At 40.3% G+C, this 13,501-nt stretch overlaps 2 protein-coding genes across 12 annotated transcripts in view; one reads left to right on the top strand and one right to left on the bottom strand.

Moving 5' to 3' along the window:
- On the top strand, nucleotides 1-11,865 carry ARMC10 (armadillo repeat containing 10). Of its 4 annotated transcripts, none has more exons than XM_087767583.1 (6): nucleotides 1-133; nucleotides 1,874-2,019; nucleotides 3,200-3,334; nucleotides 5,236-5,412; nucleotides 6,493-6,564; nucleotides 7,856-11,865. In XM_087767583.1, the coding sequence occupies exons 2-6, from the start codon at nucleotides 1,903-1,905 to the stop codon at nucleotides 8,108-8,110; spliced, it is 756 nt and encodes a 251-aa protein (XP_087623709.1). In that variant the 5' UTR covers nucleotides 1-133; nucleotides 1,874-1,902; the 3' UTR covers nucleotides 8,111-11,865. The 4 variants fall into 4 exon arrangements, with proteins under 4 accessions (XP_087623709.1, XP_087623712.1, XP_087623711.1 ...); XM_087767586.1 differs by lacking the exon at nucleotides 1-133 and adding an exon at nucleotides 519-675; XM_087767585.1 differs by lacking the exon at nucleotides 1-133 and adding an exon at nucleotides 542-557.
- The window catches only part of NAPEPLD (N-acyl phosphatidylethanolamine phospholipase D), a 22,279-nt gene continuing 19,920 nt past the window's right edge, over nucleotides 11,143-13,501 (bottom strand). For 6 of the 8 annotated variants that reach the window (XM_087767576.1, XM_087767574.1, XM_087767573.1 and 3 more), the window contains one exon: nucleotides 11,147-12,263. In XM_087767576.1, coding sequence (XP_087623702.1) covers nucleotides 12,138-12,263 — 126 coding nt within the window. In that variant the 3' untranslated portion in view covers nucleotides 11,147-12,137. Of the gene's footprint in view, nucleotides 12,264-12,848; nucleotides 13,033-13,501 lie in introns of all 8 variants that reach the window. The other 2 variants (XR_015706901.1, XM_087767572.1) reach the window with 2 other exon arrangements.

Below are 13,501 nucleotides of genomic sequence, written 5' to 3' on the forward strand. Positions count from 1 at the left end.
GCCGGTGTGCGCGGCCGAGGCCCCGCGCACGCAGAGCCGCCAGGCGCCCCGCAGGGCGGCAGCGGGGCTGGCGGCGGGACGCCGCGGCCCGGCGCTGGTATTTAAAGCCAGCAAGCAGAGGCGGCGCCAGCAGGTACGCGTACCCCGTACCCCGAGGCAATATTGCTGTATTTTGTTGAAACTTTAAATAGATTTTTTTAGGTGGGGTGTGTGTGGTCCAATTAACGTCTTTCTAAATAGCTCAGTAGCTACAAAAAGTGCGGTTTTGTTGTGCTCCCAGGTCGCTGGCTGCAGCCGCCTTCCCCTCCCGCGGGCCTTCCCCTCCCGCGGGCGGCCCGACCGCGCCGTTTTTCCCGTTCAACCCAGCGCTGCGCGGCGCGGTCGCTAGGAGGATCTGCGCCTCGCTGCGCCCCCGCCGCACACCGCTGCCGGGCTCAGCGCCCCGGGGAGCGCCCGGGCCCCGCTGCCGGGGGGCCGGACCTCAGCCGCGCCGGATGGGGCGGCGGCTTCCGCGGGCGGCGCGGCCGGGGGAAATGGGGGAGCCGCGGGGGGCGGCGGTGAGAGCGGCGGCGATCGCGCTCGGGGCGGGCGCCTGCTACTGCCTCTGGCGGCTGGCGGCGGGCGGCCGGCGGCGGCGGCGGGCAGCGCCCGGGGCCGCCCGGGGCCCGCCCTCAGGTGAGGCGCAGGGCGGGCGGGCGCCGCGGCCCGGCCGGGGAGGGCGGAGGAGGCCCCGCGCAGCCGCGGCCGGGCCCGGGGGGCTCAGCCCGCCTGCGGGCGGGGGGTCACCGCCGTGCTGCCTGGCGGCCCGCCAGTACCGCGCCGCGGCTTTAAAGGGCTCTAGAGCATGCTTTATTTTTAAAAAAGCCTGATTTATTTTTTTAAAGTCCCCTAAAGCGTATGTCCAATCAGTGTATTTACTTAGCGGGCTGATTTGCTATTTTTTTATTACAGTTATTCATGTTCCCCTGTAATTCAAAGCTCAACAAAGTGTCTAGATGAAGGTGAGGGTGAGATGAAGACAAAAATTTTGTTTTTCAGGCTAGTTCTTGGATTATCATCATTAAGGCTGACCTCTTTTTTTTTTTTTTTTTTTTTCCCCCAAAGAATACTGTGGTGTTTGCCTGGTGAGGTGGTGGCAGCAAATACGTGGAATTATAAAGGACTGGTTAGCTTCTCAAAAGTCATCTTGAGTCATCTATGACTAGTTCAGTAGTCATAGATCTTTAGGCTGTTCAGCTAGCTAAATAGTTCTGCCTCCAACCTGGCTGAAAATGGTCTTTGATGGCATTTGTGTCACCCTTTTATCAAAGCCAGGTACTCCATAACATCATTCTGACTCAGAACAGCTTTCCTCGGTTGGCCAAGTGACGCTGTTCTTAACGTTGTGGCTGTTACTTTGTCAAAGGACCTCAGGGTACTGGCAAAACGTCATTATCGTTATTTCTGGAAGCAGTAGTCTGCGAGTCGGAAGTTTTATTTTCTTTTCCTACGGTGTCCTGACAGATTCCCACATTTCATTTCGGGCAACACAAGGAAAAAAGTTACCATACTTGGTGAATATTCCTAATAGTTTTGAAGGGGAGGCTTGCCGTTGGTTAACTAAATAGTAACGTACCCCAAGCTTTTCTTACGATCCCTTTTATTTTCTACTTTGAAAAGAGGTAGTCAGAGGACTCAGGGGAAAAAGGACGGTAGTCGAGCTGTTGTAAAACACAATCTTTTTGCCGTGATATGATGGCTGGGTACAATCAAACTTAGAACAACGCGTCCTACAACTGAGAGCTAAACCTCAGCTTTGTAAAAAATGTTAAGTGGTAACTAAGTGAAATGTCTCAAACTTGGTGTCAAGTATTTCATTTTTAAACACTGACAGACAACAGTCCTCCAGTGTCAACCCATACCATGGATGCGGATGCTCTACAGAAACTTATTCATTTGCTCCAGGCCACAGATGATCCATTGATTCAAGAGCAAGCTTTAATCACTCTCGGCAACAGTGCTGCCTTCTCTGTAAATCAAGTAAGTATTGTTCTATAGAAAACAACTGTTTCAATACCAGTCAGTGTGGAGAGGTGCTGTTTTGCTTAAGAGTGACACAGGACTGAGCGCTACGATAGCTTCTGTTCTAAAATCCGTTTTATGTCTATGCCTTAATTTCTGCTAGCCCGAATAATATAATTTACCAGCTTCACAAAATTCATCTAAGCTTAATGTTCATACAACTTAAGGTCTGTACAGAGTTCTATATTTTCGAAGTGCTGGAAGTATCTTTTTATCTTTTGTGGCTTACAGTTATGTTAATGAAAGGGTTGAATTGGAGAAGGGTAAAATACTTTCAGGATCAGATCTGAAATTTACTGAGATAATTTAAACTAATATTTTATCTTTACGAAGTTGTATGCCATTTACATCTTAGGAGCTTGCCAACTATCCAGGTCTCTTTGAATCCATTGGAAATATGATGCAGAAAAACTTTGAGCTGGATGCAGATCTTCATGCCTTTGTAAAGGTTTAACCTCCAGGGTCCCACCCTTTTTTTTTGTTTGTTTGTTTTTTCTCCTTTTTGTATGGTATTTATGACAGCTGTATATTCTGGCTTCTCAAAACTGTTTTCTTAATATGAATCTCTCAGAACAGACTGTAATTGAATCCCAAGGCCCACTGGCCCATTATTCATTTTCCTGGAAACAGTGTATGTTGTTTTTATTGATGGTTAGAGTCTAAGTGAGAAAAAATTAAAAAAAAATCAAGTGTAATGGAAAAGAAAGATAAAGTTTTAGAACTTCTACTTATAATAATATAAAGCTGCATCTTGAAATTCTGTTCTGTTCAGTCAGGATTTTTAGGTACTGTGACCTGGCTCAGCTACTCTATAAATTCATTATGCAATAATTACCTTTGATTCTTTATAATCTAAAATGCTTTAAGCATGCTTTGCAGGCCAGATTTTAAAAGTAAAGGTGTTGTGCTATTGTCAAATAATGTCAAATAATACTTTGGCCCTAGTCAGGGCTATTCTTAATTTCAATGGAAGCAATAAAGCAGTATCTGCTAACGGTCTCTCTTTAAAAAGGGTAGTCTATTCTGGAAGTCTTCATTCACACATTCCATTTGCATTAAAATGGAAACTTTGAGGAAAGCCTTCAGCATTTAATTTAATTTTTTAATAATCTTATTAAATATCTGGTTTATATTTCAGGATATAATCCGAAATTTGGATGGCCTTTCTGTTATTGGAGGGATGCTCTCAGATTGCGTTCCCAAAGTTAAAGAAAAAGCACTAAATGCACTTAATAATTTGAGTATGAATATTAAAAATCAGGAAGAGATACAGGTAAGTTTCTTAAAGGGAAAAATCAAAGTAATTGAGACACAGGAGACAGTACAGGGCTTTCAGCATATTTGTCAAATACAAGCCAGGATGCCAAAATGTTTTGAGGTTAGACATAAAAGCCAGCAGATCTGGATGATCTGTGCATCCCAAGGCCAAACGGATAACTTAAAAATGCACTGCATCACTGGCACTTAGTTTTTTAAAAGACGGTTAGGAAACTAGGCAGTTTGTATTCAGCTCTCACCAAATGCTATTAAACAGAGATTGTGCTGTTAAGTTTATAGCGAAATTATGTGAGGCAAGATGATTTCCGAATGTGTCTAGAACATCAGCAGTGGTTGTTCAATAGGATGGATTGCAGACTGGACTTAGCATGACTCCTTAGGCAAGGGAGAAGAAAACAGTAATTGATCCCCTGGGTTTGTATGAGACCAATTTTTCAGGGTGATACTTTCATCCTAAAAGAATAGTGTATAATAACGATAACAAGTCCTGCTGGTAAATATAGTAGATGGTATGGATGTGAAAGGGCAAATCGGCAAAAAAGCATCTACTTTGGATGTTATCAGATTACTCAATAGATCAAGAAGTGTGGAAGCAGTGAGCTGATGCAGATTTGAAGATTTTTACTTTTTTCATTACCTTGATAAAAAGGCAGTTTGACTGTACGTAGTAGTTTGTGGCATCTTTAGCGCTGAGCAGCTGTTTTTTAAAGTAGTGCTTGCCAACAGCAAATATTTCTATAGGCATATAGGCAGAAAACAACTCCTTTGGTAAGGGCAAAGTTCTTAGCTAGGACTCCAAAATTCATTGTATACTGTCATCCAGAAGAAAATTTGGTAAAAAGTAGTTGTTAATGTCAGTTGTCATCACTGTTCCTGAGGAGTACTCCAGTGGACGGGCCACGTGGTTGGAAGAAAGGATTTCATTCCAAGACTTGTCCTTAGCTTGTTCTCAACTGTCGTGGTTTAACCCCAGCCGGCAACTAAGCCCCACACAGCCGCTCGCTCACACCCCCCTGGTGGGATGGGGGAGAAAATCAGAAGGGTAAAAGCGAGAAAACTTGTGGGTTGAGATAAAGACAGTTTAATAGGGAAAGCAAAAGCTGGGCGTGCAAGCAAAGCAAAACAAGGAATTCCTTCACTACTTCCCATGGGCAGGCAGGTGTTCAGCCATCCCCAGGAAAGCAGGGCTCCCTCACGTGTAACAGTTACTTGGGAAGACAAACGCCATCACACCGAACATGTCCCCCCCTTCCTTCTTCTTCCCCCAGTTTCTATACTGAGCATGATGCCATACGGTATGGAATAGCCCTTTGGCCAGTCTGGGTCAGCCCCCCTGGCTGTGCCCCTCCCAGCTTCTTGTGCACCAGGCAGATCAGGGGAAGGTGAAAAGTCCTTGGCTGGTGTAAGCACTGCTCAGCAACAACCAAAACATCAGTGTGTTATCAACATTATTCTCATCCTAAATCCAAAACACAGCACTATACCAGCTACTAAGAAGAAAATTTACTCTATCCCAGCTGAAACCAGGACATCAACATTTAAGAAGATGTTGGTTGCTGCAAGTGATTTTTTAAATAACTCTTTAAAGCAAATGTGCTACTTCTGAGACAGAGTCAAAGCAATTTGGGTTTTCAGAGCAATTTATGCTTCAGGAAGGTTAGTGAGCATAACACTGTAACGTCTGCTTCTATCATGCCAATAGAATGTTTGAATATATTCAAAACAAAACAAAAAAGTCCTTGTTTCCAAGAACCTTGATCAGCTTATGTATTCAGCCAGCAGTGTTCAAGAGGTATTTACACTATTGTGGCTAGGCTGCTGATACTATTTGTGAATAGAAAATCTGCTTGCATCAAAAAATGTCTTCTCTTTTTGTCTCCTTCCCTGTTTCCCCAGGTATATATTACGCAAGTTTGTAGGAACGTTGAGTCAGCTCCCCTGAACTCTGATCTGCAGCTAGCTGGACTCAGATTGTTGACAAATATGTCTGTTACCAGTGACTACCACCATAAGATGATAAACTCAATTCCATGCTTTCTTCATTTGCTTTCAGAAGGAACGGAAAGGACACAGGTACTGGGTAGTGTATTGTTACAAACCATTTATGAAGCTGCTTTACTTGCCTCCTTTTTACTGTTTTTGTAAAATGGTTTAGACTGTGCTTAGAAAAATCAAATATTCATTAATGATAGCAGATAGTGCATAAAATCTGTAAAATATGGATCTATATTACTTTCTCAATGTAAATTCAGAAAGAGGGGAGGAAGGGAATCGATAGTGGAACCACCGGGCTACCAAACCAGTGCTGTGTGCACTGCTATTGTCCTACGCCTTTGCTATAGCAACTCCAGAATTCTCTTCTGCTCGCTAAACATTGCTGCTGCATCACAGAGCAAGGAGGATCTGCACGTGAAAGGCTTCACCGATGCATGAATCTCTCTAGGGAAACATGCCAACCAGCGATAACCTCAGTTACGGATTTCTGTTCCCTTATGCTTATTGCATCTCTGGCAACCCTAGTGACTGCAGTGGGAAACTGTGCTTATTTGTGAATTATTGTAATATTGAAAGAAGAGAAAAGCTTCAAATAGGGACCACATACAGTGCTTATTGAAGATGTCACAGTGCCATCAATATCAATGTACTCAGTTGCTCTATCAGCTCAAAACTAGTTTTCCAAAACACAAATTTCCACTAAACTCAGCAGACCTATTTTACTTAAGTACAATAAACACCATTTGGTCTTTTCCTAGTGTTTAGTTAAAAGATTAGTGTCACGAGGTTCAGGAAAGTACAAAGGTGTGTTTCTATATGCTTCTGATCACGTTTTAAATACAGTACTTACCCGTCCTCTGTATATTTTAAAAATACTCCGTATTTTGCCTGCTGCAAGTTCTGTATACATCTTGCCTTATTTTGATGTTTAAGGCAAACTGAATTTGCTTCTAAAATATCTACACTTAGTACATACATGCTAGTGACTCCATAAGCTCTGTTTTTTCCTGTGCCAAAGACTGAAGTGCACAACTCAAGATGTTAGTTGACCCATTCTACCTTTTCCTCTCCAAGTCAAGGCTGACATTATTGATGCCCATTACTGATGTACTTACTGGTTTTGGAGCTTGCAATGGACTTGTACGTTCCTCATTTCAGATTCAAGTTTTGAAAGTACTCGTGAACTTATCTGCAAACCGAGCCATGACAAGACATCTTCTCAGAGCTCAAGTAAGGTTCTTGCTGTTGCATTGTATTTTTAGCATTTGTACACGTGTGTGTGTGTAGATACGTTCATGCATTAGAAGAATTTGAATGTATTAGGAGTATATATGCAACTCCAGCATAAAATTCTAGGCAGTACCTGGTTAAAATTAGTAGCTAGAAGTGTGCATTCTTCCACAAGCTAGCTTTCTTCCAGAGTGTAGCGTAATACAGATACCGGACTTGCAGAGGGCGAGGCACAGGGCCTGTGCACTTGAAGGCAGTTGGTCATACTTCCTGCGTACCATTCCACATCATCAGTGACAACTTGCAGAAGCCTGTTCTCACCTTCCCTTTCCACCAAAGGGATAGTACCGTGACCTTGTGTATGAAATATATATAAGGTACCTGATAAGTTTCAAAACCAAACCCAAAACCTCATTTCCAGACGCGCAGTCAGTCTATAGATTGAAGTCCAGGTACAAACATCAAATAGAACCAGTACTGTAAATGAGCCTTCTCAACGACTGTTTCTAGAGCTAACAACTGTACCTAAGACGACCAAATTCCACTGAAATCCCCACCCCTTTCCTCAAATGCAGCCATAAAACTGTCGTCTCTAAGCACTGTAAGTGAACTTTCCCTGTGCATTTACTCCTGTCTTTGTGGAGAACTCTGTCTGCCATTTGCTATCGCTGGCCTTGGCATACAGGTTTATTTCAGTTCTATCCTTTCCTCACACCAAAACAAAGAGGCAGGGACTGGGATGGTGCTGCATCCTCCTCCACCTCCCCAAAGTCAGTTTCTGAAAACATACAGCAGCTTTTATTTTTGAGCTATCTATCTGCCATGAGCAAAGCTAGTCCAGATACTACCGGCTTTTCATTACCAAAACAAGATTACGGTAGCTAAATATTCAGTTCTCTGTTAAAAGTCTATCCTTTTTCTGTTTATCAGATGTGCTGACATAAAAACATTCAGATCACAGCAGAGAGCAAAAGCGACATTATTGAGAAGGAAAGCAGCCCCTCTCTTCCAAATGGGAATTTTCCAGACAGCCACATTTTGGAGATTGAAAGTACAAAGCATTTATTAGCCTGTGATAAGGCTAATGCACAAGCCAGTCTTTTCTAAAGGGGAAATGTGCGTGCTGTGCAAGTTTCTGGCATGCTTTCACAGCATACAGTTATGGTATTTCACAGGATTTCTGTTGTAGATGATTTAGGTGCAGATTTTTTTTTCTTTTTTTTTAAGTTAGATTTAGTTACGTGTACTTACTGCTGGTGATTAAGTATGGATTTTTTCTTGAATATCCTAGGTGCCGTCATTGCTGTTACTTTTTGACACCTGTATGAACAGAGATATTCTGCTTAGAGCCCTGGCGTTTGCAGCAAACTTGAAAAAGAACATGAACAATGAAGATGGCTCCGTGATTCAGGAGCAATACAGTGAAGATTCAGTTTTCTTTACACTCTGCAGGGACTCTACCCCATTCGCTCAGAAACTGGCATCTTTATTGCATCACCCCGATACAGAAGTGAAAGAGCAAGTTGTGAGAATATTAACACAATAGTGATTTTTTTAAAAAAAAAAACAGACTGACGTGATGGAAATATCTAATCTTCAGAATGCTATGCTAAAAAAAACCCAAACAAACACAAACACAACCAAAATTACTGAATGGTACCATATTATTAGTATTTTCAATGAAAGCTGCATATTAAAGTTACCCAGCCTATGTTTTTTCACTTTACCTGTAGAGAATATATTCTAAAACTACATTCTCATACGCTTAGCATATGCATTCCATTTAGCCAAACTGCCGTGCAGTTAACCACAACCGTGTGAGGTTTCCCCACTTGAAAAAAATGAAAAGGATTTTATCTTGCTTCAAAATTGTCACTTTAAGGAAAGCATACATATTTTTCAAAATACTTTATTATGAGTCAAAGATTATCTGTGACTGCAATTCAACAGTCTCATCTTTATAAAATAAAATCTACAAGCGCAGTATCATACACATTTTTACAAAAGCTTCCTGTTCTGTAGCAGCCCTTGAGCCCACTTTCCTTGGAGAGCTTTACTCCTTTTGCTCCGCAACTGGAACGCCATCAGAATAAGTGCTCTGTTCAGTTAGCCCCCATAAAGTTTTAGTCATCGACGCAGTGCTAATTCAAAATGAAATGGCATACATATAAACATCGTTGTACAAGAACCTGAAGGAAGTTTCACTGATGAACATAAAATGTAGTAGAAAACACTTTATACTAAAATGAGACTACTAAAGCTTCCTGAACACCGCATCATAAAGAAAGTAAAAGGAGCATCAGATGTAAAAAGGCTAGAAAACAAGTTTTCCACCTTTTACCATTTTTGAGAGATGTATTACCTAAACTGTTAGCAGATGCTTCATCTTTTTAAGTTAATATACCCACTCTGCACTTAATAAAATATTACTTTCTTTCTGTAATTCAACAGGTATTTTATTTATTTTCAGTAGGCAACTTTGCAAACTGCAAGAAAAACGTGACCTTGAAAATAGAACATATTTATGCCCTGATCAATACCGGGTAAAGCTACATGTAGGGAGGTAGTTTACGTAGGTAAGTTGTAGGTAGTTGTAGCTACCTACAATAGCTACCGACGTATTGAGAAAAAGATTACTGACCTGAAACTATTGCAAAATGCTGCCAGAAAGGGAATTAACCTCTGATCACATGGTCACATGTACTTTCACACATGTTTTCAGGAAGGACTAAGACGCTTTTCTACATCCAGAGGAACTCCGTTTTGGCAGTAGAGGAGAATCAAGTACCTATTATTTGTGCTAAAATTTGAACACCACATTAATATTTTGCACCACGCTTTGATTCTCTCGGGGTTTTTTTTGTCTGTGAGCCTTTGGTTGGAGGCCAGTAACTACATATTCAGAAAAAAGAAAAGGTACCTACGTAGTTCTCAATACGTAGGTAGTTGTAGCTCCTCAGGAATACAGTTAAGGCGGGAACAGAAGCTGGCGTGATGCCCAGTCAGAACCCTGACAATCGCTGCATTGACAGCGAACCCACTGCTCCAAAAACACTGTTCCTGTTGCAATAAGCAAATTACATTACAATCCCTTAATGTTTTGCCACTTTTTGTAGATTGAATTTTTTTCTGCTTCTGTTTTTAACAAAGAAAAATAAAGGCTAGGTCAGACACTAAGAATTTACCAATCCCACCTTTCTCTTCTGACACAAGAACTTGGACTACTCTGTTCTAGGTATATCTGAGAGATGTATGTTTTCTTAAGCTCAGCAATGGAGGTGTCCAGATATCCCTCTCCATGTTCTCCAACCTAAAAATAAGTTTTTCAAACATCATGTTTTTGATAATTAAAGTTGATCTCTTATCCTTTGCTTTGATAGCTGACAGAAACAAGTGACCATTGTCCCCTTTTCTAAAAATACATGAAAACTTGTTACAGTGTTGTCTCAGTCTAGAAAGAGCTATTTTTAAATGCTTTCTTCCTAGAACAATGCTATTGAGATGTTTTGAAATCATGGAAGACTCTCCAAAGTGTCTTCATACAAGTGTGTAATTTTTTTATCCCCCATCCCCCACCCTAGATGGAATCTTATCAGCACCAAGCAAAGCGTAACAGTCACCATTCTACATACAAATCCTACAAATTAATAGATCCAAAACAAAACGTATGCCATTACTGACATGTAGGCTCTGATCCTTGTAAGTCCGTACTTCTCTGCTATGTAGCTGCTTATCTAGGTATTCTGTATTTTAGTTTCATTCTTTCTTTCTAAAGTACAGAACTTCACAGAATAGTCTATTGATGATTTTGAAAGCTGAAAAAAAAAAAACAAAACCAAAACAAACAACCCAACTTCAATTTTAACCATGTCCTTCAAAGTACTCAAAACATCCTGCAGCTTGGTGTCCTCCACAATGTTATGAACATGTAACATGCATTGTATTACCAAAATCGTTACTGAAGCTGTTGTGTAAATAAGAGGCCCAACAGAGACTTCATCTGAAACACCCTCCCAAAAATCAACACTGACCGACTGAGAGTAGTTTTAAACCAGTTTTGAACACATTCTGGTGAATACATCTAGACCATATTAGAATTAACTTTTCACATAAAGAAATGTTGATGTTTGTCAAGTGTGGATCCCACCAAAGGAATATAAGCTACTTTTTCTTACATTTAAGTGTAATCCTCTGTTCTAGAACCCTTCTGCAGCATGGACTTGGACTAACTGAGCTTTGCCTCCTTGTGCTGTTCTTTGTTGGTATTAAGATCTTTAAGACTTCTAGAACTTCCTGATCTAAATTTTTTAAAGATAACTGTCAACAGTTAAAAGATCACTTCAGTTTGCTCCTAGCATGAAATCTCATTAACTGGTTTTAATTAGTTGCCAGAAGTTCATGTCTTTAAATTGCAGGGAAATAACGTGTCTTTTTTTTATTTATCTTCATGGAGAATGAACATAAAATGTAATGCACAGCAAGAGCAAAAAATACACATATACCATAGACCACAACAAATCATGAACAAAAAAATGATTTGCCAATGAATTATGAAGGAGAATAACAACCCATTTTATTGGCAACAATAGGCTTTAATTCTGTAAATTAGCATGGCAATTTGATACAGATACATTTAGCCAAGTTTTACAATACTGAACAATGTTGTAATCTCTCATTCAACTTTAAAATTATAGGGAAACCATAAGAAAAAATACCACAGCCCTGGCTTAAGACTTTTAATGTAAAAAAAAAAAGTACTTAATAATAGGCTGAGCCAATGCAAAGACAAGCGCCATTAAGGGATTCTTCGATTTCGTGTAACAGGAAAGTTATTTTAGACACATTCAGGCCTAACTTAAAAATATTGACAAAACAATGCAAGTGTGCACATACTCTGGCCAGCAGTAAGTTTTAAACATCAGTGATGCAATATTAAATTATCTCTCTCTTTAAAAGGCACGTTTCTTTAGATCATTGTAAAATTCAGCTTCTGTGGTTCGTCAATATACGAAAATGTAGAAGCACTCAGTAAAATAATGATTTTACTGTGCTTGTGCTTTAACAACACAGCTGTATTGGAAGACTCCACCCCACAAAACATACAGTGAAGCTATCAAGGTACAGGGCATAACCTGAAGATTAATGACTAACAAGTGGGAGATGACACTAACAATGACTAATTCAAGTCAGCCATTAATTTTAAGAATATGTCCTGTGCTGAGGTTATTATTGCTGTTGCAGGTAAGATGAAGAGTTCTTAAAAAAAAAAAACAACCAATAAAAACAGTAATTTATCAGTGGCATACATAAGAGTTGAAACTGCAAGTTATTCCCAGACAATAGCTTATATATTAACCAGTTTTTTGATCACCTCTCATATAAACAATATAACTAGTAAAATTTAGCATGATATTGGTATGCAAGTTTTAGTTCTGAAACTGACAAACCTGGCATCTAAAAATCCAATTCACTCCAAAAAACCTACTTTGTAAGTACATCATATTAATATTTGTAACATTAACTGCTAGTTCAAATCAAACGAAGCTTCCAAGGAACTGCTTGCTACTGTTTCGTTATTCAAATCCATCATTTGTACTCAAGTCCCGTGATTCTCCATGGTTTAAGACAAAGAAGTCATCTTTTTTCAATCCATATCTTTCAAGAGCTTCATTCAGCTTAACTGGAGGATCCAAGTAGTACTGGAAAAATAAGAATAAAATAAGGGAAAAGATACCACTGCAGCATTTGGGGGAAAAAAAGAACATCACTGCTCTAAACAAGAAATAGTTTACTTTTAAAACATTATCGGAAAAGGGGGGGATATATTTGTCAAATTAAAATGTTTGGCTTCATTTTCAGTTTTTAAACGACAAGAATGCTGATTTACAGTTGTAGAGTAGCTAGCAAGGCACAAGCTGTCATCCAAAAGCCAGTGTCGTCCACGTGCTGAACTGGATCTCCCAGCAGCAGAAAGCCGGCGGTTGCTCGCTGCCAGCCCAGAGGAGGGCGGGCACGCGGGTCAGCGGAGGGCTCGTTCTCTCGGCGAGCAAAACAAAGCTGCCAGCTTCACTGCTTAAAAACCAGTGCCATTTCAGTGAGGTCCCCTCAAGTTACTGCATTGTGTTGGTTACATTTCAGAAAAGGCATCAGCAGGGAGAAATCATCCATTTTTTTGTGCTTCTAAATACACAATAGCATTGGTACCGCGGGCACTAGTCACACAGCTTATTAGAAGCATCATGGATAGAAAATGTTATATCCAAGTTAAAGAAAACATGACATACCAGGTGAACATAGCTAACAGCATCAGGACTGAGTTATAAGGCAAGGTGGTGCAACTGATGCAAAGATAAGGTTGAAAAACAGCTACCAGACAAGGTGTATCAAAGTAGATGTAGATACTTCCCTTTCGCTGCATTTTTAGTCACTGTTAGGGTACCTGGGTAACCTCCTTATTAGAACTGGGGACTTGGCGGGGGGAGGAGGAATAAAAAAATAAACAAAAAAAATCAGCAATTCAGAATAACTCAGTTTTTCATATTCTTGCTGGTATTTAACTACAAATCAACTATCAAAAACGCTATTCAATTTATTTACTAGACAGATTAATAAATACTGTATTGACCTACAAGCACGCAATTCTTAACGTCTCCAAGTGATGCACCACTGAGTTTACTGTTATTATTGCGTATGTGTCCCCACCGTTCATGTTCCTTAGCTTTTGGATATCAGAAGTCCTCCACATTTGTTCCAATAACTCTGTACTTTCAAATCAGTCTTAGCCGTGGAAATATTTTATGTAATTGGTTATGAAAAGCTAAGCATTGTTTTTAACTGCAGTACATATAGTAACTTTTCACTCATACAAAGTTTACATTTTAAGTATACATTTACAGATATGTAGGTTAAACTGCAAGAGCAAAGCTTCATTAATGAC

Source organism: Nipponia nippon, unplaced genomic scaffold (genome assembly GCF_047370975.1).
Source record: "Nipponia nippon isolate SJK-2023a ecotype South Korea unplaced genomic scaffold, ASM4737097v1 scaffold_3, whole genome shotgun sequence".
NCBI classification, from domain to species: Eukaryota; Metazoa; Chordata; class Aves; order Pelecaniformes; family Threskiornithidae; genus Nipponia; species Nipponia nippon.

Excerpts from the sequence above, each read along its gene's own strand:
- ARMC10 (XM_087767586.1), top strand. The coding sequence starts at position 534 with ATGGGGGAGCCGCGGGGGGCGGCGGTGAGAGCGGCGGCGATCGCGCTC. Across the intron at positions 3,335-5,235 it reads AAAATCAGGAAGAGATACAG|GTATATATTACGCAAGTTTG; the intron begins GTAAGTTTCTTA and ends CTGTTTCCCCAG. Across the intron at positions 6,565-7,855 it reads GACATCTTCTCAGAGCTCAA|GTGCCGTCATTGCTGTTACT; the intron begins GTAAGGTTCTTG and ends TGAATATCCTAG.